Source organism: Myotis daubentonii, chromosome 1, assembly GCF_963259705.1.
Source record: "Myotis daubentonii chromosome 1, mMyoDau2.1, whole genome shotgun sequence".
Classification (NCBI taxonomy): domain Eukaryota; kingdom Metazoa; phylum Chordata; class Mammalia; order Chiroptera; family Vespertilionidae; genus Myotis; species Myotis daubentonii.
The window spans coordinates 149,628,995-149,654,745 of record NC_081840.1 but is presented as its reverse complement, the minus strand read 5'-3'; the positions used below and the strand labels follow the sequence as shown (position 1 = coordinate 149,654,745).

General features: G+C 40.3%; 1 protein-coding gene across 3 annotated transcripts in view; it reads left to right on the top strand.

The window, feature by feature from the left end:
* Positions 1-25,751, top strand: part of ELOVL6 (ELOVL fatty acid elongase 6) — a 150,237-nt gene that overhangs the window by 73,708 nt on the left and 50,778 nt on the right. For all 3 annotated transcript variants that reach the window (XM_059662490.1, XM_059662481.1, XM_059662471.1), the window contains exon 3: positions 22,233-22,364. In XM_059662490.1, coding sequence (XP_059518473.1) covers positions 22,233-22,364 — 132 coding nt within the window. The remainder of the gene's footprint in view (positions 1-22,232; positions 22,365-25,751) is intronic.

Genomic DNA, 25,751 nt, shown 5'->3' with positions numbered 1-25,751 from the left:
ATTCACTGAGCCAAGCCAGCTAGGGAAGCACTATCCATTTCTAAGCAGGTGTTCCATAAGTATAAATGAGAAATTTGGCCCCAAATTCACAGTAAGTTGAAAGACGCAAAACTGAAAAACTGTCAAAATGGGCGGGGAGGGAGGGGGTGAATCTCAATTTGATAGACCATCAAATGCCTTGTTGCCATTTTCCTGAATGCCTCATGTAATCCTCAGCTAGTGACCTGAGCACTAAATGCTGGTGTGGTCCAATAATATAGACACAGGTCCTGCCCATCCATTTCAAAGCAACTCTAAGGCTTCTCCAGTACCTATTGGTAAGCGTTCTTGACCACAGCACCCAGGTACAGCCAAGCAAGGCGGCTTTTGCCCGTAGTCATACCCATGCTGCATCTTTAATGAGAATTTTTTAGACTGATACACGTCACGATGGACCTAGCCAAAGAGTTTGTAACTGGGAGAAAGACTAAACTCTAAACTAGAGATTATATTGTTGCCATCACATGACACTTGAGATTAAAAGTTTCTCTGTTGGAGCTACTTCTAACTGAGAACTGCCATGCAGAGCTTGCCTTTTGGCTGCTGGGACCATTGGACCCTAGCGCAACTGAAAAGCTGGGATTAGCTCTTGCCCACTTCTCTGTCCCAAGCAGCCAATAGGAGCCAAATGAGCAATTAATAGGAAGAGGAACCTTCCAAGCCCTCCCATAATTTCAGCCCCCTTTGACTTGTGATTAGATTTCTTTGTAAGTTGTCTTTTCATGTAAATATCTCGGGAAGTCATGGGCTCAAGGCATGACTAGAAGTTGAAAACCAATGACCTGAAGTCACCAGGTGCACTGTAGGTGAAATAGCTGGTGAATATTTGCTCATGATCAGTCAGGTTCACACAATGGCAGGTGTGTGGAATTGAAGGAAGATTCTTGGCCAGTTGCTGCTTCGGAGTCATGAGATAATGCCATACCTATCCTCCAGATGCCCTTTAAATGTCTGCTGACATCAAAGCAGTGATGCCAGATTTACACATCTGGATTAGATCAGACTTCGTCTTATGGCCAGGTTTGCTTTTCACCTCACCTCCAAGGCAGAACAGTGACTTCATAATACAGTATTGTTATTTCCACTTACAAGCTGAATAGCCAACCTGCTCTCTGCTCAAATTGCTGCATTAACCATTTTTTATTGTAAAAGTGCTGTAAGTTACTAAGAGAATGAGCACTTTACAACATTAATGTCATGACATTCCGTTGGCCTTTTAACTGCAGCATAAATCAGTCACATGGTTAAATTGAATTCCTTTACTGCTACCTAGTAATTAAACGACTATAAAAGAGACCTTTTTTGCTCCCACCATAAATAGGTCAGATAAAAACGGTATCTATTCATAACTGACTTATCATTTTCTTTTAGAAATACCTAATTTGGAAGGCTTATTTATAGGTATTTTTTTGTTACTGTTCCTTGCTTTTAGGTAGACCAGTACTTTTCAGCTCAGTTCAAGAGTGACCTGCATATGTCATCTAAGAAACTTGTCCTTCATCCTGTGTAGGAATTTTTGTAACAATAAAGTATTCAGATCATTCTTTCACAATGTTATGTCTCTCCATATTCAAGCTGAGACATGTAAGGTACTCATTTGCATAAAAGCTCTTGATTACTTACATAGTCAGCTCCTGCTATTTTGCTTGCCTGTTGCTTCTTAAAGTTCTCACACAAAAAGCTAATACCAAACTCACAAGTGTCCAGGTAGCATGTATACCGCTAGAATGACTAAACGGGACTTGTAAGTCTTTGGTCATAAAGACCCAACTAGCCTGATTTTTTTATTTGATTTCATTCTTATAATATGATGTCTATTTTTTCCGATAATAAGCAGAAGCATTAGGTACCATATATTAAGTACTTAGGATGTGTCAGATGTTGCCAGGATCAGTATTTTGATGATTTACTATAAGCCGAGTAGTGGGTGTTATTTTCTCAGTTTTGTTTTTTTTGGTGGTTTTTTTTGTTTTGTTTTTTGTTTTTGAGGAGACTGAGGCAGATAAAATATAAAGCAATTTACTCAAGATCACAGAATTAATATGTGACAGGTATGACTGAAATTCAGGTCTTTGTGATTTCAGTAAGTATGATGGTGAGTGACTACTATAGTTCCTTCCAATTAGACATATGAAGAAGGATAGGGAATAAAATTTTTATAATCTTATATAATGAAAGGGTAATATGTAAATTGGCCAAATGGCAGAATGACCAGTCGCTATGACGTGCACTGACTCCTGGGGGCAGACGCTTAATGCAGGAGCTGTCCCCCAGTGGTCAATGCGCTCCCACAGGCGGAGTGCTGCTCAGCCAGAAGCCAAGCTGACAGCTGGCAAGTGCAGTGGTGGTGGTGGCAGTGCTAAGGATGTTCAACTTATGGCTTAGCCCAGGGAGCGGGCCTAAGCCATCTGTCGTACATCCCCCAAGGGCTCCTGGACTGCAAAAGGGCACAGGCTGGGTTGAGGGGATCCCCCCCCCCCCGTGCACAAATGTCATGCACTGGGCCTCTAGGTTTATATAATATTCATGCAACTATCACCAAAATGCTTGACATGTTCGCTAGCATTTTATACTTTCAAAAATATTTTTTAAAAATTTAATTTTATTATGAACTTTTCATTATTCATTATTAAACTAGGAGAAAAATATTTCACTGCATAAAAGTAAATTTGAAAAAAGCATGCATAGCCCTAACCGGTTTGGCTCAGTGGATAGAGTGTCAGCCTGGGGACTCAAGGGTCCCAGGTTCGATTTCGGTCAAGGGCATGTACCCTGGTTGCACACACCCAGGAGGGGGTGTGCAGGAGGCAGCTGATCGATGTTTCTCTCTCATTGATGTTTCTAACTCTATCCTTCTCCCTTCCTCTCTGTAGAAAATCAATAAAATATATTTTAAAAAAGCATGCAAATCTTGTCGCCCAGGAACAACTACTGTAAATTTGGGGTGGAGGTATTTCTTCTGGTTTGTAATTAAACCACATCCTGCTTTTTTCTCCCGTAGTTATTAATATCACATACACTTTACATAACTCAAATGGTTGTATAATAGTCTTTGAGTGGATTTATCATAGTATATCCCTGAGTCTTAGAAATTTAGTCTACTTTTTTCACTGTTGTACTGCAGTGATTATCTTGCCTTTATCATATTTAAGGTTGTTTGCTTTAGACAGATTCCATGAAGTAGAATTGCAGGATTAAAAGGTGTGAATGTTTTAAAAAGGTTCTTGATAAATTATTTTTCCAAGAGACATATCATTTTACCCTTCCACCAGCAACACATATGAGTCATTGTATTCTCACCTGAGTCAGGTACTATCAGTTTTCTTTTCTTTTTTTAAAAAATATATTTTATTGATTTTTTTACAGAGAGGAAGGGAGAGGGATAGAGAGTTAGAAACATCGATGAGAAAGAAACATTGATCAGCTGACTGCTGCATGCCCCTTACTGGGGATGTGCCCACAACCAAAGTACATGCCCTTGACCAGAATCGAACCTGGGACCCTTGAGTCCGCAGGCCGACGCTCTATCCACTGAGCTAAACCGGCCAGGGCACTGTCAGTTTTCTTTTTGTCTATTGGTAGACATCAAGTAGCATCTGAGAGCGTTCATGATTATAGCATACTAATCCTGGTAAAAATAAATGGCTTATTTATCATCATAATATTAGTATGTTATTGTTGGTATCATTTTAATTTCAGAGTAAGCTGGGCCTTTCACAGAATCTGTCGGGAAATGCATCAGTGAAGCAGAGAGAGTCCATTGATGCAGATGAGGGTACATCCATCAGGTGGAAACTGATGCTGTCATAGTGCCAATCGTACTTATACCTGTCTATTTTCTCTTATGCGTACTTCAGGCAAACAGCTACATTGAGACAGCAATACATTGGTCTCTGGCCAGCAAGAACTAAAGAAACTGGATGGTGCTTCCCCAACATTTCTAAGCATTACTTGAAATAGTATGCTATTTCAGGAACAGCATGCCTCAGTAGGAATATAATCCTGTTTCCAAAAAGAAGTTTTCTAAAAGGCAATAGAATTGAATTCAGATTAATTTATAAGATTCTTTCAGCTTCTGACCAGGGGGTGGGGGATGGGGAATTATAGGAAAACAATTCTTACTGTTTAGACTTAGAGTCAAGTAGGTTTGAAGCATAGATTCATAGATGACTTAAGCATTGGTTATCTTTAGTAGTCTCCCAGTAATATATTTTTTCTTTTCTCTCTCTCTTTTTTTTTTAAAATATATTTTATTGATTTTTTACAGAGAGGAAGGGAGAGAGATAGAGAGTTAGAAACATCGATGAGAGAGAAACATCGATCAGCTGCCTCCTGCACATCTCCTACTGGGGATGTGCCCGCAACCCAGGTACATGCCCTTGACCGGAATCGAACCCGGGACCTTTCAGTCCGCAAGCCGACGCTCTATCCACTGAGCCAAACCGGTTTCGGCTTTTTTCTCTTAAAGTACTTCCAAAACACAAGATTTTTGAAATATCCAATATTTCATTCATCCATTCATATATCAGAAGCCTACTTTAAGGTAGGCATTTGGTATGAAACCTTGGGCATACAAAGTTGCGTAAGACACAGTTCCTACCCTCCAGGATCACAGACCTGTACAATATAAACAGATAAGTGCTATAATAGGTATGTAAAGGATATATAGAAGGACAAGGTAATAAACTTGACCTAGAGAGCAGTCAGGGAGTATCTTCACAGATCAATAGGTGGGAAGGGCATTCAAGGTAATGAGAATGGCATGTGTTAAAGGCAAGGTGAGACAAAAGAGTGTGATATCTTGAAAGTCACAATATGGTGGTAGCATAGGGGAAGTTATAAGACATGATTCCAGAGTAGACATAGGTAAAATCATTTGAACTATATAAAGCATTTGGACACAGTCTGAGAGACAATGTTAAATCTGTCTAAATTCCTATAAAACATATAACCCACCTTTGATATTAATGGCACTCCTGCTTCAATAAACAAGATAGATGGAAAATATAAAGTACTTGTTTTGGTATGATTACATTTCCTTATGTATAGTCTGGTACAAATGTTCTCAAGAACTTCTCAATGCTAGAATTTTGGATCTGAAAGCAGTGGAACATTGACTGTCCTTTTGGATGGCTAGAACTATAGAATAGATCATTCTAAGTGGGCAGACATAAAGGTAGAAAATTGTGTAATATGCCAAAGATCTCCCAGTATGTCTTCCCATTAAGTGACCCAGGGAATATGGCTGTCAGCTACAAAAAGTGGGCTGACAGTAAACAGTGACTTTGTCAGCTTCCAGTATGCAGTGACTTTGGGGGAAGTATTCTCTGCAAACTTGCTTCAACTTATTTCTCCCTATTAAAAATCAATAGCCTTATGAATATGACATAAAGAAAGGGATACTTTCTTGGAGAAAAAGTAGATCTCAAGTGTAACAGATTATTTACATTTCTGAATATCAGAAAGAGTGGTGGAGGGAGAGAGGTAACTGGTAAAAGTGATGATTCAAGAACCACTGTTGGTGAAACGACCGCCTGAGAAGTAGCATAACATCTTCAGTAAGAATACAAGGTATGCCCTAGCTGGTTTGGCTCAGTGGATAGAGCGTTGGCCTGCAGACTGAAGAGTCCTGGGTTCGATTCCAGTCAAGGGCACATGCCCGGGTTGTGGGCTTAACCCCCAATGGGGGTTGTGCAGGAGGCAGCCAATCAATGATTCTCTCTCATCATTGATGTTTCTATCTCTCTTTCCCCTCTCCCTTCCTCTCTGAAATCAATAAAAACATATTAAAAAGAAAAAAAGAATACAAGGTAGTGGTTAGGTCCACAGGTTCTGACACTTGGCAGCTGGGGATTTAATTCCAGCATTGTCACATCAGTGGGTTCTTGTACAAGTTACTTAACCTTGTTCCTTAGTTTCTGCATGCTCAAAATGGGGATGATGGTTTCTTTGAACTATAAATGAGACATGATATATCTCAAGTGCTGGGAACACTGAGAATAGTAGCTGGAACATAGTAACTTGTCATTACTTTGATCAAATTCAGAAACAGTTGTGCATTCCAAGCCAGCCTTCAACTGGTGTCTTTTGTGGAGCAGTAAGTTTCTGTTATAGACTTTTATGTAGAGAGCTGCATCCTGTGGAGGCTCAGTAAACACTTAAATGTTATAGCATATAGGTACCTATCTCCCTTTTTATGTTTCCTGTCTCTTGAAGTTCTCACTGAGATCAGTAAGCATTCTTATAAGCGATGTTTTGGGCTCTGCATCTGGTAGATTGCATTTCTCCATTTTGTTTAGTTCTTTTCCTGGAGTCTAGTTCTGTTCTCTCATTTGGGACATGTTTCTTTGCATCTCCATTTTGTTTGCTTCTCTGTGGTTGTTTCTATGTATTAGGTAGAGCTGCTACATCTCCCAGTCTTGGTAGAATGGCCTTATGTAGTAGCTGTCCTGTAGGGCCCAGTGGTGCAGTCCCCCTAGTTACCTGAACCAGGTGCTCCTTGTATGAGTTGTGTGTGTCTTCCTGTTGTAGCTGAGCCTTGATTCCTGTTGGTGCATCATGGGGGGTGATTGACCGTCAGGCTGACTGGTTGTGAGGAATGGCTGAGACTACAGTGGAAGAGCTGTTGCACTGGGGCTGACCCCACAGAGTGGAATTTGCTTTAGAGGCTCTCGTGACTGCCAAGTCTGCCCTTTGGGTGTGTCATTTGTTGAGGTGGTTGGGTGGTGCTCTGGTGTGGCATGAAGCTCACCACTGGAGATGTTGGTTCTAGGACCTCTTGGGCAGTGGAAGCCAAGGTCACCTCGTGCCTGCACCCTGCCTTGGGCCACTCTATGTGAGGTATAAAGTGATCTGCAGATGGCTGCCATTTGTTTTGGGCTTGGAGGTGCTTTGGAGAGACTAAGTTGTGAACTGAGACCTGCTGCCATTAGTGTCAGGCTTGGGGATGCTTAGCAAGAGTTATGGGGCATGCCAAGGCCAGATGCTGAATATTTGGGGTTTATGAACCTTTGAGAGATTTTAGGAAAGACCATAGCATGAGCTAAGACAGGCTGTTTGTATGAAAAAGTACTGGAAGTGGCGTGGGAGTGCTGCAAGTTGGGTGGGGCAAGGTCTCAGGGAATCACCAGGGCCAGGAATACAATATGAGCCAGGTCGATAGAGACTCAGATATGGCACCTGCCTGTGCCTGCTAGGGGAGGGCTCAGCAAAGGAACAAGGGCTTATGCCAGCACTTCTGTCTGGGAGAAAGCTGTCCCTCCAGCCTTTGCCCTGAAGCCAAACAATTCAGTCCTCTCCTTATGTCTCAGGTGCCTTTTGAGCTACTGCCCCAGTGCTGGAGTTCAGAGGGAGTGAGTCTAAGTAAGTCCCTGCGTGGGCCCTTTAAGAGAAACTCCTGGGTCTGCAACAGCTCTCCATCTCACTGAGCTACAATCTCTGCTGGTTTTCACAGCCAAAAGTTAACCTGGAGTTCTCTACCCAACACCGGAACCTTTGGCTGGGGAGCCTGGTGTGGGGAAGGGACTCCTCACTCCTCACGAGGGCACCCCCACAGCTGAGATATCCCTCCTAATTTCTTTTTTTGGGCGGGAAGGGAGGGAGACCAACCTGTTCTGTGTCTCTCTGCCTTTCCTACCAGTCTCCACATGGCTTTGGTATATCCTTACTTATAGGACTTCTGTTTAGCTAGATTGCAGGCAGTTCTCAGTGATGGTTAAAGCTGCAGTTTACTTGTAATTTTGATGTGGTTGTGGGAAGAAGCAAGTTTGCCTTTTCCACCATTTTGACCTACCTTAGTCCTCTGGAATTTCTCAAATTGGTTCAAAATGCTTTCCTGGAGGATGCATCTTGAATAAACACACATGAAATTCTTTTTTTTAAACACACATACCATATTTTTATTGATTTTAAAGAGGCAGGGACAGGGAGAGAGGTAGAAACACCAATGATGAGAGAGAATCATGGATTGGCTGCCTCCTGCACACCCCCTACTGGGGATCAAGCCCGCAACCCAGGCATGTGCCCTTGACTGGAATTGAACCCAGGACCTTTCAGTTCGAAGGCTGACGCTCTATCCACTGAGCCAAATCAGCTAAGGCTCAAATTCTTTATTTTTATACTTTTTTTTAGGTGGGAAACTTTCCATGTAAGCACAGCCAAGTAAAGAATATTCTTATTCTTAAGTCTTGTTGCTTAGTAAATTGCTGCTGACAAATACGAGAAATAGAAAAAGAATGGTAAGTGCAGAGGCTCGGGTTTGCTATATATAGAGATTGCGAGCTATTGACAGAGCGTACGAATGCCCCCCTGAGTAATCTGACGGACACACTCCCTCTTAACGCACCTTCCCAAGGGGCATGCTCTTGGGAACATGGGAAGACAGATCACTCTTCCGTTTCAAAGAAACCATGAGTCACATACATGCTTGTCTCTCCTTAAGCATTTTTACTTCCTGTGGAAACTTGTAGAAGAAAAGGTTGCTATGGGCAGTGCTGTCTTTTCTCAGAACCCCTGCTTGATAAATCCCAAGCTACCTTAGTCATGGCCCAGGTTGCACCTGACATGCAAGTGAAAGTCTCTCTGGAAAATGACGTAAATAAATATAGAGTCTCCCACCTGGCAGGCTTCCTCCTGCTTCCTCTGTAGAGCCCGATGGTGGGTACATGCTAGAGAGCGGCTTCCTGTCTGGCTCATTCAGTCTTGTACACAGTCATCCCAGAAGAATCAGTGTCTCCCAATGTGGCAAAGCGTGGGAGCAGCAAAGGTCTGAGAATAGCTCATTAAAAAAGTAAATAATTTGTTCTAAGATTTAGAAAACAGAACACTTGATTTTGTTCATTACAATTGGCATGCTTTATCATACTATAGCAGTCATTTCCTTATATAATCCTGAGACTTACAAAATAGAGGCATCCCTACTCTTAATTTTAAAATTTGTGTCATAGAAACCTTCCTTGCTATCTCATTGTCATGCTCTGATAATTTAGAAGAGATGGGGTAAGTATAAGGCCAATCTGAGTCGTAAATTCTGATCGTCTAATGTATTTTTACAACATGGTCCCATCCAGGGCTAAGTTAGGATTGGTTTTCATGGGATTATCATATACTCTAGGATTGGTTAGTAGAGGGATGACTGGAAATAACTGGAATTCTACTTCAAAAAGAATTTGAACGCTTGTATGGGGGAGTGAAGGATTGTCTTGGCAGCGATTATTATTTTTTAAACATATATTTTATTGATTTTTTTTACAGAGAGGAAGGGAGAGGAATAGAGAGTTAGAAACATCCGATGAGACAGAAACATCAATCAGCTGCCTCCTGCAAGCCCCCTACTGGGGATGTGCCCGCAACCAAGGTACATGTCCTTGACCGGACTCGAACCTGGGATCCTTGAGTCGGCAGGCCCATGCTCTATCCACTGAGCCAAACCGGTTAGGGCGGCAGCGATTATTCTTCATTTCAGGTGATTTATTTCTCTTGCGTGGACAGAGATTGTAAATTGCAGTTTGGGATGGCATTCACGGCAAGGACGCATTGCGATCAATTTGTGAGAACCGATCACTCCGCACTTCGTGGGGCAGCAAGGCTGTGGTTTTGTTGCAGGCAGAATTAATCTTAATGCTGGAACCGTGAAGGGAAAAATTGACCCAAATTGGTGGTTTTGTCTGCTTTACAAGTTAAATTGAACTGATCTGAAATGAGAACCTTACTCTGTTCAGCTCTGTGCTCGGAATCTGTTCGAAGCAATTCAGCCTGAGTGTATCTGAAGCGTCGGTGATGTCATCGCAAACAGTGAGCATGTTTTTGAGGCTGTATCACATTTCAACCTCCACTCTCTTTAGTTTTGCAATTTCTCTCTTCCTAATCTCTCTCTTTTACTTCTCTTGGCCACAGTGTCTCAATCTTGGCACCATTGACATTGGGGCCAGGTAAGTGTTGTGGAGAACTGTCCTGGGCACCATCCAGGTCCTCTACACACTACATACAAGTAGCCAACCCCCCTCTGGTTGTGAAAACCAAAATGCCTCCGCACATTGCCAAGTAGCCTCTGAGGGCAAAATCATCGCCCCCAAAGAGAACCCCTGGTGCAGATGAAAAGAGAAGTGGTCCATAGACTGAGCCCAGGGAACTTTCTGAAGTTTAAAGACTGGGGAGGTGGCGAGGGAACCAGCAAAGAATAGAAAAAGAGCAGGTGGTGAAGTTGGAGAAGTAAGAGAAAACAGTGTCCCAGAAACCAAATGAAGAAAGTGCTCTAGAAAAGAGGGAGCCACCATCTGTGTCAAGCGCCACTGCTGGTTAGACCATTTAGGGATTTAACAATAAGAATGATGAAGTGTAAAAACCACTGGATTGCTGCAAATAGGGACATGTACTTGATGTAGTTTGTAACATATATTTTACAATTAAAGTTTGAAGATTAAAATTCAGAAGATAATCTTTATTGTTATAAAAGAGTACTAGATGGCAATTTAGAGTTTGTAAACAATCAGGATAAATTGTGTATGTACTGCCCAGCTCGCGTGGCTCAGTGGTTAAGTGTCGACCTATGAGCCAGGAGGTCACAGTTTGATTCTCAGTCAGGGCACATGCCCAGGTTGCAGGTTCGATCCCCAGGGGGGTGTTCCGGAGGCAGCTGATCAATGATTCTCTCTCATTGATGTTTCTATCTCTCTCCCTCTCCTTTCTTCTTTGAAATCAATAAGAATATATTTTAGAAAGAAATTTTATACATATTAATAATTTCTAAAAAAAACTATATTTTCTTAGAAATTGTAAGCCTTGGTGCCTAGTCCAAGGTATATAATAAATACCTTATCATATAATATATGGTATATGATAAGGAGATATATGGTAAGTTATGTGTTACCAATAAGAGCTTGAGTACTGATATTTGTGAGTTTAAATATTTATGAGTGTCTTCAGGACTATTCATAACAGTGTGACTCAGCCACCTGCATTCATTCTCAAACGCTTTCTTGAGTTGGAGGGAAGAGGCTGGCTTTGGATCTAACAAAATACGAATAGAAGTGCAAGGTTTGCCATCTGCCATCTGTAGGGCATTCCTCTGTGTGTGGCAGTAGAAAATGGTCTAAACCTTACTGTTACGCAGGTTAATCCATGTGGTAAGCAGCCCCACAAAGATGCCTGTGTCTGAATCGCTGGAATTTGTGACTGTCACCTTACATGGCAAAAGAGGTTTACACATGTGATTCGGTGAAAGAATTTGATCTGAGGAGCTTCCTCTGGAGTAATCTAGGCCCAGTGTCATCACATGAGTCTTAATTCTGGAGAACCTTACCAGACTGCGATACTAAGTTATCCCTTGGGCCCAATGTCAACACATAGGTCAGAGTCAGAGAAGGTGATGTGATGACACAAAGTTAGAGAAGGCGATAGGGCCATGGAAACAGATATTGGAAGATGGAGAAAGAGGCCATGAGCCAGGGAATGCAAGCGGCCTCTACATGCCGAAAACCCCCAGGAGCAATGCAGTCCTGAGAAGACTCTGATTTTAGCCCCATAAAACTCATTTTAGAATTCTGATCTACAAAACTATAAGCTAATAGATTTGTGTTGTTTTAAGCCACTGAGTTTGTAGGAATTTGTTACAGCAGCAATAGGAATGTAATACAATCCAAGTTTATTACCAGTGTTCTCAACACTGGTTTCTATGGCCTTATCTTCTTATGTCACTAAATGAGGATCTAGATTTTGAAGGAGCGATGTCAATACCCTAATCAAAATCTTGCCACATTATTATTTTCAAAAGCAAAATGAAACTGATAATCCTTCCTTGGACACTGGGTGGTATCGTATGGGTGAAAAAAAGCGTCATTTTTTTCTGATCTTACTAATATTTAATCTTATCATTGCTAATTTTTACGTAGTCTTAATTTCTCGTGTAAATTTGATTATGAAGACAAAATATTATCTGGAACCTACACCAGGAAATAATCTTCATCACTGCTGAGCTATTTTCTTCCTAATCTGGAAATTGCCTTTGGGCCATGTTTTCTGATTGCTTTCCTTACCCCCTTTCAATATTTATATCCAGGGGAAAATTAGTGCAACATTATGTTTGTTTGTTTGATATATTTTTATTGATTTCAGAGAGGAAGGGAGAGGGAGAGAGAGATAGAAACATCAATGATGAGAGAACCATCGACTGGCTACCACCACAATGCCCCACCCTGGGGATCAAGCCCGCAACCTGGGCATATGCCCTGACCGTAATCGAATCATGACCTTTTGATTCATTGGTCCATGCTCAACCACTGAGCCATGCCTGCCGGGCGGTACAATAGTATGCTTAATCAGCCAATAGTTAACATGAAAACATGTCGTTTTCCCCCTTGATAGTATGTTTTGGCTTCTTTATAGTTGTTTGAAACAATGAATGTAAACTAAAACTCTTTATAAATATGAGGAACAGGATCATCTTTCAGTCCAAACATTTAGACCTGAGGAGAGAGAAAGAATGCACTCTCAGATTTGGATATGCTGATACCTGTTTGTAGAGTTGTCTGTGCAGCTGTCATTTTGATTTAAATCTGGGAAAATTCTGTCCGAATTGGACTTAATCCTGTAAACCTAAATCTGGTTTCTATTCCATTATGAATAATCCTATGCTCTTTATAGCATTTTTTCACTTATGGTTTCAGTGTCCAACTCTCAGGTAAAGTTGTGATCCATGGAACACTCAGGGCTTCTTCAGGATGAAGGCAAGCAGGAAACATTGTTTTACTTGACTCTAATTTTAACAGGAAAGCATTTCTTCCCTGGAAATTCAGATGAAAGTTTTCTATTTCTTTAAACAAAGAACATGTTTTTAAGGGAATTAGCACAATGAAATTGCTGATGAAACCACTTTCTGGATTGTATTCTGCCTGCTGCCTCTCAGATTGAGAACTTACTGTCTTATATATGGCCGCTAGACTTTAATGTTTTATCATAACTAATATCGGTATATCTATAATAATAAAAGCATAATATGCTAATTAGACCGGATGTCCTTCCGGACAAAACTGGGGCTGCAAGGGAAGCCTGCGTGCCTGCCAGCAGCCAGAGGGAAGCCCAGGTCCCCGGTGCTAGAGGGAAGCTAGAGGGAAGCCGGTGCCAGCAGCCGGGGGAAGGAAGGCCTACTCTTGCATGAATTTCATGCATCGGGCCTCTAGTATTACATAAGACAGTTACTTGGAAATTCTAATTTGAAGTGACATTCAGTACAGAGAATTGGGATGAGGATATTGAGAGCAATATGCAAACAAAGCAAACTATAAATTATTTTTTCAGTGCAGACCCCATTTTTAGTTTGCTTTGAGATGGGAGGAGATTTGTCTAATAAAACCACTGATACACTTTTGGATAAGTGTTTATTTGCAGGTGGCTGTAAGCTTTACTATTTCTAAGGAGATAAAGAAATTGTCACCTTCATCAAAGAAAGACTAGAACTGAATTCTTTCTTTGATCGAACATCCTCTAAAATCTTTGATTTTAGCTTGAAATTGATTCTGCCTGATGAGTTTTATGAAACCACGTCTTCCAAAACAAAGAAAAAATATTCTTGCATCTCTCTGAGATGCACTACCATTAGGAGAATATGAACATTGACGCTATATGAGAAGTCAGGACACTTCATTCAGGATACATCAGCTTCCCCCTTCTTCTCTCACCCAAGGCATGTAATGGTATATACATGTCTATGCCAGAGGGAAGGGGAGGAGGGGAAAAAGGGTTCCAATATATGGTGACAAGAGAAGATTTGACTTTGAGTGTTGGGCACATGGTGCAATATATAGATCTTATAACCTAAAACCTATATGTTCATATTGGCCAATGTCACCCCAATAAACTTATAAAAAATATATATATATTGATTTCAGAGAGGAAGGGAGAGGGAGAGTAGAAACATCAACGATGAGAGAGAATCTTTGATCAGCTGCCTACTGCACATCCCACATTGGGGATCAAGCCCAAAACTCAGGCATGTGCCTTGAGCGGGAATCGAACCATGACTTCCTCATTCATAGGTTGACACTCAACCACTGAGCCATACCGGCCGGGCCCCAATATATTTAGTAAATAAAAAAGGAAGGAAAGAAAAGAAAAGCAAGCCATGAATTGAGTACTGTTGTGGTTAGTGGTAATGAATTGGTGGGCACATCCCTCACAGCTAACTACAAGCGGGAGGTGAAGACACAGTCCTGAGTGCTGCGAAGCTTTCAGAGCGCCACGCAATCTGGCTTTAAACTGCGTGTCCACACTGACCTGTGCCATCCCCAGCCCAGAGCAGTGTCCAGTCTGATACAGTTTCAACTTAGCTCACGCCTGCGCTGCTGCCCCTTCCGTCCCAAATGCCACTCGCCTCTGGCCTTTCCGCCAAAGCCTTAGGAGTCCTCCTCAAAGCCCTCACAGGGCATTTGCTAATGACAACACTAACCTTCCTCAGAATTTTTATCAAACATGATTAATTATAACACACGTTTTTTCCCCTGTCTAACTAGATTATCTGAGGTAGACTCTACTTTTACATAGGGATTGGCTTATTTTTATTTTTTCATTCAATGTCATACAAACCACACTGTAGATGAAAACAATAAAGTTCATTACATTTTGAATGGATGGATGGATGTCAGCATGTTTCATCAGCAACTGAAAATATCTAAGGAAACAATGGTAGTATCTTGCCAGTTTCTTAGACAGATGGCATTTTTTATGGGGCTGTATGTGTTTAACATTTTAAAACTATTTTCTCCCCAAAGATCCCATGTTCAGTTGTAAAAAGAAAGGCAACAAGAAAACAGAATGTATCAAAAATGTTAAAAAGATGACAAGGGAGAAAATTATATGTTGATAGATAAGTATAAGCAACTTTCTCTAATGGATCTGCTCTAAGAGAAGTGTACTCTCCTGGAAATGGGTACATATGGAACCACGCTACGGAGCCCATTGTACCAAATGTAACTTTGCTTTGATCAGGGCCTATTTCAACAATAGAAAAACTGAATTGCAAAAGAATGGTTTTCTCGCCTTTTTTTTTTTTTTTTTTTTTTTTTTAATAAGAAGAACCTGTGATCTTTAAATTAGCATTTGAGGGGAAGGCAGGATGAAAAAAGGTAATCGCAACTCAGAGAAGCTCATAAATCACACATTATTTTGTTTTCTGGGTCAAACATAAATTAGAATAACACCCTTTGCTTTAGTCATGGCTTTGTCTTGTAATTATAAAGTCGTCATTCATTTGTATTAATTATAGACACTTTCATTATTATTCACAAAATTATTCTTTGTCAGACTATGGGGCACAGAGTTAATTTTCAGTTATAATTTACTTGTGAATAAAACTGCTGGAAAATTCCCATTATTTTTAAAATAGAAAAATACCTTTGAAGTTCTCAGGGGGTCTTGAAATCTCAAGAATGTGACAGAATCCAGCCCTGGCTAGACCTCCAACTTTTAAGAAATCCCCCTTTCTATTCTTAAGAAATTGTAACCACTATAAACCTCCACTGAATGTCTTTGGGGTAAAAAGCAGTGTGTTATTTTCTTCAGTCTCCAACTTATTTGTGGCCTTAAAGTTACTTTTAGAACCTTGAATTGTGTCCTGACTGGAATCAGCAATTGAACTAAAGGAGAAATCTTGAAGGAGATGCGGCCTCACCAATTAGCAGTTTTTCTCAACATCAGACTCTTCAGCTTAGAACATGAAAACTCTCTATGTGCTAAGGGATATCAGCCAAAGCAGGGGTGCTTTTGGGTCTCCTTTCCTTTTCTTTTCTCCCTCAAAGCTTCCTTTTCACTTTCACAACTTGTTGCAATTACACACAAAGCGAGGTAGCCACAAAGCAAGGTGACCTGGACATAAAGGTGTGAAAACCATCTCCTGAACGTGCTCATGCGCAATTATCCTCTGTTGAAATGCTACCCATATGAATGTGTCGCCATTCTCAAACTTGTTTGACTCTTGAAGGCGTGCAAGTATGCTGGCAGAGATCTTGATGTGAATGTTAAAGAGGCTGACGCTAAGTACTGGTTTCAGTCCAGCCCCGGAAGTTGAAAATAAAAAGCATTTGAATGTGTACACACTCTTTGAGAGTTATTGGATTGGACAATGAATAGAAATATTGAGTAGCTACTCTGGTAAGAATAGAAAAAAACTCAGGAATGTTTTGGAACCAGGTAGCATGATAGAGAACTCTAAATCTCAAAGGATAAAGGATAAAACCACTATTTATTTTTTACTAATTGTGGACCAAAGTCCACATTATGCATATTGATGACAGAAATGGAAGGGTAAATACAAGTTCAACAAGCTCAGAGCACATCAGTACTTCATTTGGGCGATCTTTACTTGGTTGATTACCTCATAATTACAACAATAGAGTCACCATCCTGAGAAGTATGCAAAGAGCACCTACAGTTAAGGGTTGTGCTACATAATGTACATTTAAGACTTATTAAGCAAGAAGAGTCAATGCCATCTAGAAATTGCTAGTTATATGGTAATAAAACAATGCAGTGTTACATTATACCCATCCATGAAGGCTGGCCAGAATATGAAGTATTACTGGATTACCATTGAGACATTAGGGAAGTCATTTATCTGCATCTGCGATTTTCATCCAGTGTGCTGCAAGAATTTTTAAAACATGCAATACCTGACTATTTAGTCAGGTGCACTGACCTCTTTTCCCTTAAATTGTCTAATAAAAAAAATGACAACAGCCAACACAATAGCCATCCAGTGTGAATGCCCTGTCTTGAACCCAGAATCTATAGATTATATAATAAAGTTGTATCTTACTGGTCACATTGCATAATAATGTTGCGTTTGATTGGTTAATTCTTGGTACCAGAAATCCTTACATACAAGTACAGGCACCTGCTTTTTTAAAAAGTCACTTTGGAGCAAAAAAGGTAGGTAAGCTCAGCTGGTGTTGCTCAGTGGCTGAGCGTCAACGTATGAATCAGGAGGTGAGGGTTCGATTCCTGGTCAGGGCACATGCCCGAGTTCCAAGTTTGATCCCCACCCAGTCAGGGGCGTGCGGGAGACAGCTGATCACGGATTCTCTCTCTTCATTGATGTTTTTATCTTTCTTTCCCCTGCCCTTCCTCTCTCTGAAATCTCTCAGGTAATTACTATTATTGTTTTTGTAAGTCAGTCAAAATTATACATTTTTTTGTTAGTCTGACAAAAAATATAGTTTTTGGTGTGCCGCAGAATTTTAATAATTAGTTTATGTATGTCACGAGATGAAAAAGTTTGAAAACCACTGATATATATTAAATAGCGAGTGGGCAAGCAGCAAGTCATTGCTCATCTCGACTATAATTGAACCTTTACCAGATGCCAGGACTGAAAGTTAGTTTTAATTCATTTAAGCCAGTTTGCTAAAGGAAATCTTATCTTCTTCTAAGCAAAATGGAAAAATCATAATACATTTAACTATAAATGATATATTTTGATTACTCAATTGGAGAGGTAATAGTTAAGAGTTAATGACTTCCTGTTATTTAAGAAGCTTAAGCTTAATTCTAAATTAGCCCAAAGCATTATTTGAATTTTACCACAGCAGACTTACATAGTAGACAATGAGCAAGATTTTTATTATAGCATTTATACTTAAACAAATATCAGTTCACATTATTAACTACTTGTGACCTAGATATAGCTTAGACAATTACTGCGTGTTGATTTTTGGTAGTTTTGACCAATATGCAGTATGCAGCTGTTTAACTACAAGCAACCAATGTCTCTCTCTCTCTCTCACACACACACACACACCTTCTGTAGAATGAGGAAACTGGGCTCCATCTCTAGGGTCCCTTGCAATTCTTAAATTCTGTGTGTCTATGTTGATTGGCTTGGTTACCCTAGCTGTGGAATTGAAAGTTTGTGAAGAATCTTTAGAAAATGTTTGAAAAAGAGAATGGTCCTTGCCAGGAAGGAACAGGACATTAGACCTAGTTCTCATTCTAGAACTGAAGAAATTAGAGAAAAATATACAGAGGGAAGATTTTTATTCTTTTTTTTTCTTCAGTTTTTATTCTTTAATTCTTATATTTATATAGGTACACTTAAAAATATGGAAAACTTCTCCACGCAGAGTGAAAGGAAGCCTGAGAAATACAGAGAAGTTTTTATGTTGATTTTTAAGACCATTTGTGTATAATTACTTGGAGAATTCAGACTTGATGTTTTTTCACTTGAGGTAAGGCAGATGACCATTGGACACCATAAAGAGAATGATCAAATCCGGTTGGGAACGTTGTCTTGTTTGGAAGCAAAGCTGGTTTCTTGTAGAGAGTTAGGGTTTCACTTCTCACTCTTTGGCTGCAAGTGTTTTATGTTGAAGTCGGCAACTCCTTACAGAGAGGGAGCTTTTTATTCTTTTCTTGGTTATTCAAGGTACGTTCGTTTAATGGCTAGAATGATATGTTCATATAAAGATATTCATTTAACTTGATTCAAAATAACACAATGTAACCATAACTAAAACCTGAGATACACTGAATGAGCAATAATTTGTTAACCAGGAAGTAAAGCGATCTGTGCCTGGAAAATATGACATATAAACATGAAGGTGTGGAGATTCCTCTTACTTTTCCCCCAACCCTACACATGCCCCACCAATGATCGAACCCACAGCCCTGGTGTGTGCCCTGACCAGGAATCAAACCCAAGACCTTTCAGTGCATGGATGATGCTCTAACCAAATGAACCACACTGGCCAGGGCTTGGTGACATTTATAGGAAATGTTCAGAACCATAAGGATAGCAAGTAGATTAGTGGTTGCTGGGGCTGGGGAGCAAGTGTTGGGAGGAAATAAGCAGTAACTGCTGTTGATGAATACAGAGTTTCTTTTGGAGATGAAGAAAATATTCTAAAACTGATTGTGATGCTGGTTGCCTATCTCTGAATATACCCCCGAAAATTGAATTACTCATTTTAAGTGGTTGAATTGTATTATACATGAATTATCTATAATAATAAAAGGGTAACATGCTAATTAGACCAGTTGTCATTCCGGACATCCTTCCAGATGAAGCTGGGGCCGGAGCGGAGCCTGGGTCCCAGGTGCCTGCTGGTGGCTGGAGGGAAGCCCAGGTCCCAGGTGCCAGAGGGAAACCGGTGCAGGCAGCCAGGGGAAGGACGGCTTACTCTTGCATGAATTTCATGCATGGGGCCTCTGATATCTCAATAAAGCTGTGTTTTTTAAAAAAATAATAATAATTTACTACCCAGTTACACAATGACCATGGGATTCTTTAGGAGGGTTAAGGACTTCTTATATGCTTATAAAATCACACATAAGGTACAACCTTTCTCCCCCACCCCTTAAACTTAGCCTCAAGCCCGGGTTCCTTAGCCATAAAATGAAGATAATGCTTTACCTGATTTATGGATGATTAAAAGGATTAAATGATAACACTTTTAAACACTTTTTCTACCCATTGGAATCACTCTCTAGTCTAAATCATAATACTGTGATTATTGTCACTTATCATTACCTTTATAATTTTAAAAAGAGTACATACTATTTGATATTATTATTTCCTACATTAACTTGATAGAATTATATTTTTGTTTAGTGAGTCCTTTGTTATATGAGCGTAAATGAGGATAGTGATTCTGACTCTAAAACTAATTTAATGCTGTACACTTGCCAAATTCAAAAAAGTAAAGTGATAAATATGTTTATGACCTAAAGTACTTTCTTCTTGAAATGTGCAATAGTTAAGTTTCCCTAAAATTGTCCTAGTTTTTCACTCCTGTTTGAACTATAGAAATAGTCTCTTTATGGAGGAAGAAAATGATCATATGTTTTTTCTAAGTATTTTATGCTTTAGTTATTACTGTGATAACTGGAAAAGTACAAGTGTTCACTTACTTAGTGTTTGCTGAACAAGCATGTACACAATTATTTTCCCTGTCAGAAAATTTGATATGACAAGACCATGATCATTCTACAAATATTTAATAAGCACTCCTGTGTACCAGGTCTTGTGTTTCCAAGAGAAGTGTTTGCAAACCTCAGTGGAAGTGATTTATTCCACCCTTATTTATGGGTTGATTTCTGGGATTACTCGCTTTATTTGAATTGGGAGTGTTGCTTGTGTAAATAGTAAGATACCTCATGAGTCAGCAATATGTGTCAGCAGTTAGGGAGAAAAATATGAAGCATTTTACAAATAATGCTCTTCAGATTAATGCATTTTGCTATTTGTATTGTCTTGTAAATTACTTTTCAACCCTTTTTAAAAATCCAATTGAGTGGGGAATGCCCATTTTAAGGGAAATATTGCTTTTTTCCAGATGTATGCTCAGATGGTTAAATTATTTACAAGGCCTATGTTACTTTTTATTGAATTACTAGGGGCCCAGTGCATGAATTTGTGCACCATGAAGAAACTGTGGGCTGTGAGGCTGTGGTGGGCACAGGGGTGGGTTTCGGCTCTCCTCTTCACCCCTGCCTAGTCCCTCCCTGCAGCCCCGGTCCTCTGTCTGCTGGCAGCCCCGCTCTTGCTGCCGCCGCTCCCATGCACTGATGGCGCCAGCCCTACTTGCACCCACTGAAGGCACGGAGCAATTGGGGCTGGCGCCAGCAGCGATGTGAGTGAGGCCAGCACCATCAGCAGGTGCAAGCGGCAGCTGCTGTCCTGATTGCCCCAATCACCCCCTCAAGAGCAGGGGTAGGTGGAAAAGTCCTCAGGTGATCAGGGCTGGTAGCCATTGCTCGCATCCACTGATAGCGCCAAGCGATCAGGACCAGTACTAGGCACCAGCAGTGGGTAAAAGCGGCGGCAGCTCCAGTGCTGGCTGTGGGTGCGACAGGGCCATTTCTCGCAGGAGGTGCAAGAGGCGGCTGCCGACCCTGATATCTCCTTAGGAGCAGGGGGAGGTGGAGAAGCCCTGAGGGGTGATTGGGGCCGGCAGCTGCCACTTACACTTGCTGATGGTGCTGAACGATCAGGGCTGGCACCTAGCTCCAGCAGTGGGTGGGTGCAAGGAGCAGCTCCAGCGCTGGCAGCGGGTGCAAGTGCTGGGTGGGAACCATGGTGCGTGGGAGCAAAGAATTTTCAGTAACCACCAAAGGCTCGCCCGGATGACAGTGACCGGCATCCCGCCATGTTCTGGAACCCCTGCTCACCTTTCCACCATCCTGCCGTGGCCAGTGCCCGCCATGTTCTGTGCCTGCCCCCCTGGTGGTCAGAGCACGTCATAGCAACCGGTTGTTCAGTTGTTTGGTTGTACTGCTGTTCAGTCTATTTGCATATTATCCTTTTATTATATAGGATAGTCTATAGAAGCTTTTGTTCTTCTTGGTGTTATCAATACTATTGTACATTTCTCCTTGGCACAGTAATAGCCAGCAGGACCTGGACATGGCCATCTGAAATTTCATGGGTTTTTTCCCCTCATCCAAGGATGTGGTTTTTGTAAGTTGATGAGAGAGAGAGAGAGAGAGAGAGAGAGAGAGAGAGAGAGAGAGAGAGAGAGAGACATTGATTGGTTGCCTCCCATACTACATCCCAAATGGGGATCGAACCTGCAACCTTTTGGTTATGTGATGACATTCCAACCAACTGAGACACCCAGCCAGGTCTCTATTTGATACTTCTTAGCCATTTCCCATTAAGAGTCCCACCGAAGCCTGATTACCAAAAAGAGAATAATGAGCCCCTGTGTTCCATCACTTTTTTTCTTATTTTTATTTTATCTCTCCACCTTTAATATTGTTTTGGTTCTGTTGTTCCCTGGAAATTTTGATTGTTATGTCTCTCAAGTCACTTTTAGTTTAGAACAGTCCTAGATTTTGATCCCTACTACTGATTTGTTGAAGAAATAAGTTCGGTGTTCTACAGAATGTCCCACAATTGGATTTATTCCCTATATTTCCTATAAATTTGTAGTAAAATCAGACACTGGATTAGATTCAAGCTCAAAGTTTTAGGCAAGTGTGCTTTAGGTGTTCCGTGTTCTTCCTTGAGGGAGGATTCATCCACGTTGCCAAATGGACTAAACATTGTCTCTTTAATGAAGGGACATTTACAAGAAAATATTTTCTGCACTTACAAAGAGGGACTGGTATAAAAGTTGATGAATAATGACTAAATATAAATTTCTAATGGATAAACATATATTGTATAAACTTTTGTGCTATAAGAGTTCATTTTGCTTTTTTCATAGGAAGAAATCCTTCCTGTTCTCTGCCCTGTATGCTGCCTTTATCTTCGGCGGCCGGCACCTAATGAACAAGCGGGCGAAGTTTGAGCTGAGGAAGCCGTTAGTGCTCTGGTCTCTCACCCTCGCAGTCTTCAGGTAGGTTTTTTCCTTTTCCTAATGAAATCCGCCCATTTCATCAGACTTGGCTGAAGGAAGCAACAACTGAGCATTTTATCTTACATCTCATATTTTTAGTTATTGAATATAGATCAAGGACATAAAGCCCTGTCCAGAGAGAAAGCCTTCATTGCTACCAAATTTCCCACACTGCACTCAATCTCTTATTTTAAGAACTCTCAGGCCATCTCGTCCAAACTGCTCATGTTAGTAATCCAGTTGACCTCTTAGGACTAGAAATAGTGCGTCCGTTCCCGATTTTCATTGCATAAATTTAGATGAAGGGCTAAAGGGAAAGCCACGCCAGTAGACTGTTGAAGTCTACAGGGGAGCATAAGGTTTGAATGTGGTGGGTATGATGTTACTGATTAATACTTAATCAAAAAATGGCACCAGATCCTGGACACACATATCATTAGACCAGAGAATTATTTTGTGCATCCCCCAAATCGCCCTGCACCTTATTGCCCGAACTGACTCGCAGGTATATGGGCATGCAGCCGTTCTTACTTTGTATCTGGTGGAACTCATCATAGAGGCCGTTAGGACCAGGCCTGTCTCATCAGGGGCATCTACCAGCCAATATCCAGTCTCATTCCTAGAAGCATGAAGGAGCATTGTGTAATATTTGGTAATTTAGGCAATCGCAAAACTAATTAGAATTAGCACACAGCTGATGTCCAAACAAGAGCCAGAATTCACCTACAGCACTGACAAAGGTACCTGTTCTTTTGGTATTTTGCTTGTCAAAACCAGCAAGTTTATAACGAGGCTTCTGGAATAGGGGGAGTCGATGTAGATATACTACAAAATAAAAAACTATTCATTTAATATTTATGATTTTATTTTTATTATTTTTTTATGATTTTATGTTTTCACGTTATATATTAACAGTCCTACCACTAAGCAGAAGTAGATGGATGATTAAAGCCTCATTAGTCACTGCGTTTTAATAAAACTGATCAGGAAGAGAGTCTTCACAAACTCCAATGACCTGTACATTTCCACTGTGCTGGTTTGCTGCATCTAAACACTCATTTGCTTGCTACTATGGAATAGGCTCTGTTTTTGGTGCATTTTGTGAGGTATGCATGGTTTAGATCTGTCACTAAAGATTTCTTCCATTTCACTCTGTGTTAGGGCATGATTCTCTAACAGTGGTTCTCAGCCTTCTGAAACTTTAAATACAATTCCTAATGTTGTGACCTAACCATAAAATTATTTTCGTTGCTACTTCATAACTGTAATGTTGCTACTGTTATGAATCGTAATGTAAATATCTGATATGCAGGATGGTCTTAGGCGACCCCTGTGAAAGGATCATTTGACCCCCCAAAGGGGTCGCGACCCACAGGTTGAGAACCACTAACACAAAGTAGCATTTTTATTTTTATTTGTACTTAGGTTCACAGAACATGCCTCGCCTAAAGAATTTGATATTTGATTAAAGAATTTGGTATTTGAGGAAAATATTATCTTTATCCTAATGATGCTTTTCAGCCTTTTACAGTTTTCAACATCCCTTGTACCTTTATTATTATTTTTTTCCTAAAACTTTAACACATATATGCAGAGAAAAGAGTATACAGCCACCTTCCCCCCATAATATAGCCCTTACCCTGCTTAAATAATTATCAGCACTGGGTTCATCTTCTTTCCTCTATATCCCTACCAACTTCCCCTTTACCACAAATTATTTGGAAAGAATACAAATGGAAATATCTCTGAATTAAATAATATGATTTCTATAAGTTAAGTACTCATTTTAAGAAACTAATGAAAGTATCATTACCTCTCCAAATTACTAATAATTCCTTATTCTTATGTCTTCAAATTTCTCCAGTTAGTCTCATAAATGATTTTTTTTTAACAAAAATTTATTTTTAAGAATCTGGATCAAAATAAGATCCACACATTTCCATTGATCGATTTATTTTAAGTTAGAGGTTTCCACCTTCTTCTTCCCACATCCCTTCACCCCCTTCTCCCCTCCATCCTCTGAAGATCATTTGCCCTTAGACTTTCCCCCAGATGGGGTTTTGCTGGTTGCATTTTTCTGTCCTCTATATTTCTTATTAGCTGGTAGTTAGATCTAGAAGTTTGATTATATCCAGGTTTAACATTTGACTTTCTATGAGTAGAAACTTGCCTTTATCAACTCTTCAGTTACCCTGATGTATGGTTACTATAGCAAAGGCAGGATAAATGCTTGATTCTTTGACATATAGTATTTAGGCATTTTAAAAAAATGATTGCTTACTTATCATGTAAATAATAACTTTTTTTAAACGATTATTATGAACTCATGGATTTATAGTCTATGTGTCATTGATTTTGAAATGAATTTGATTTTGCTATATTTTATTTTTTTATTTTTTAATTAAATCTTTATTGTTCAGATTATTACATTTGTTCCTCTTTCCCCCCCCCCCCATAACTCCCCTCCTCCCAGTTCCCGCCCCACCCTCTGCCCTCACTCCCCACCCACTGTCCTCATCCATAGGTGCACGATTTTTGTCCAGTCTCTTCCTGCATCTCCCACACCCCTTTCCCCCCCAAGAATAGTCAGTCCATTCCCTTTCTATGTCCCTGATTCTATTATAATCAACAGTTCATTCTGTTCATCAGATTATTTATTCACTTGATTCTTAGATTCACTTGTTGATAGATGCATATTTGTTGTTCATAATTTGTATCTTTACCTTTTTCTTCCTCTTCCTCTTCTTAAAGGAAACCTTTCAGCATTTCATATAATCCTGGTTTGGTGGTGATGAACTCCTTTAGCTTTTCCTTATCTGTGAAGCTCTTTATCTGACCTTCAATTCTGAATGATAGCTTTGCTGGATAAAGTAATCTTGGTTGTAGATTCTTGGTATTCATCACTTTGAATATTTCTTGCCACTCCCTTCTGGCCTGCAAAGTTTCTGTTGAGAAATCAGCTGACAGTCGTATGGGTATTCCCTTGTAGGTAACTGAGTTTCTTGCTGTTTTTAAGATTCTCTCTTTATCTTTTGCTCTTGGCATTTTAATTATGATGTGTCTTGGTGTGGTCCTCTTTGGATTCCTTTTGTTTGGGGTTCTCCGCGCTTCTTGGACCTGTAAGTCCATTTCTTTCACCAGTTGGGGGAAGTTTTCTGTCATTATTTCTTCAAATAGGTTTTCAATATCTTGGTCTCTCTCATCTTCTGGCACCCCTATAATTCTGATGTTGGTACGCTTGAAGCTGTCCCAGAGGCTCCTTACACTATCCTCTCATTTTTGGATTCTTTTTTCATTTTGCTTTTCCGGTTGGATATTTTTTGCTTCCTCGCATTTCAAATCATTGACTTGATTCTTGCACTCCTCTGGTCTGCTGTCGGGAGTCTG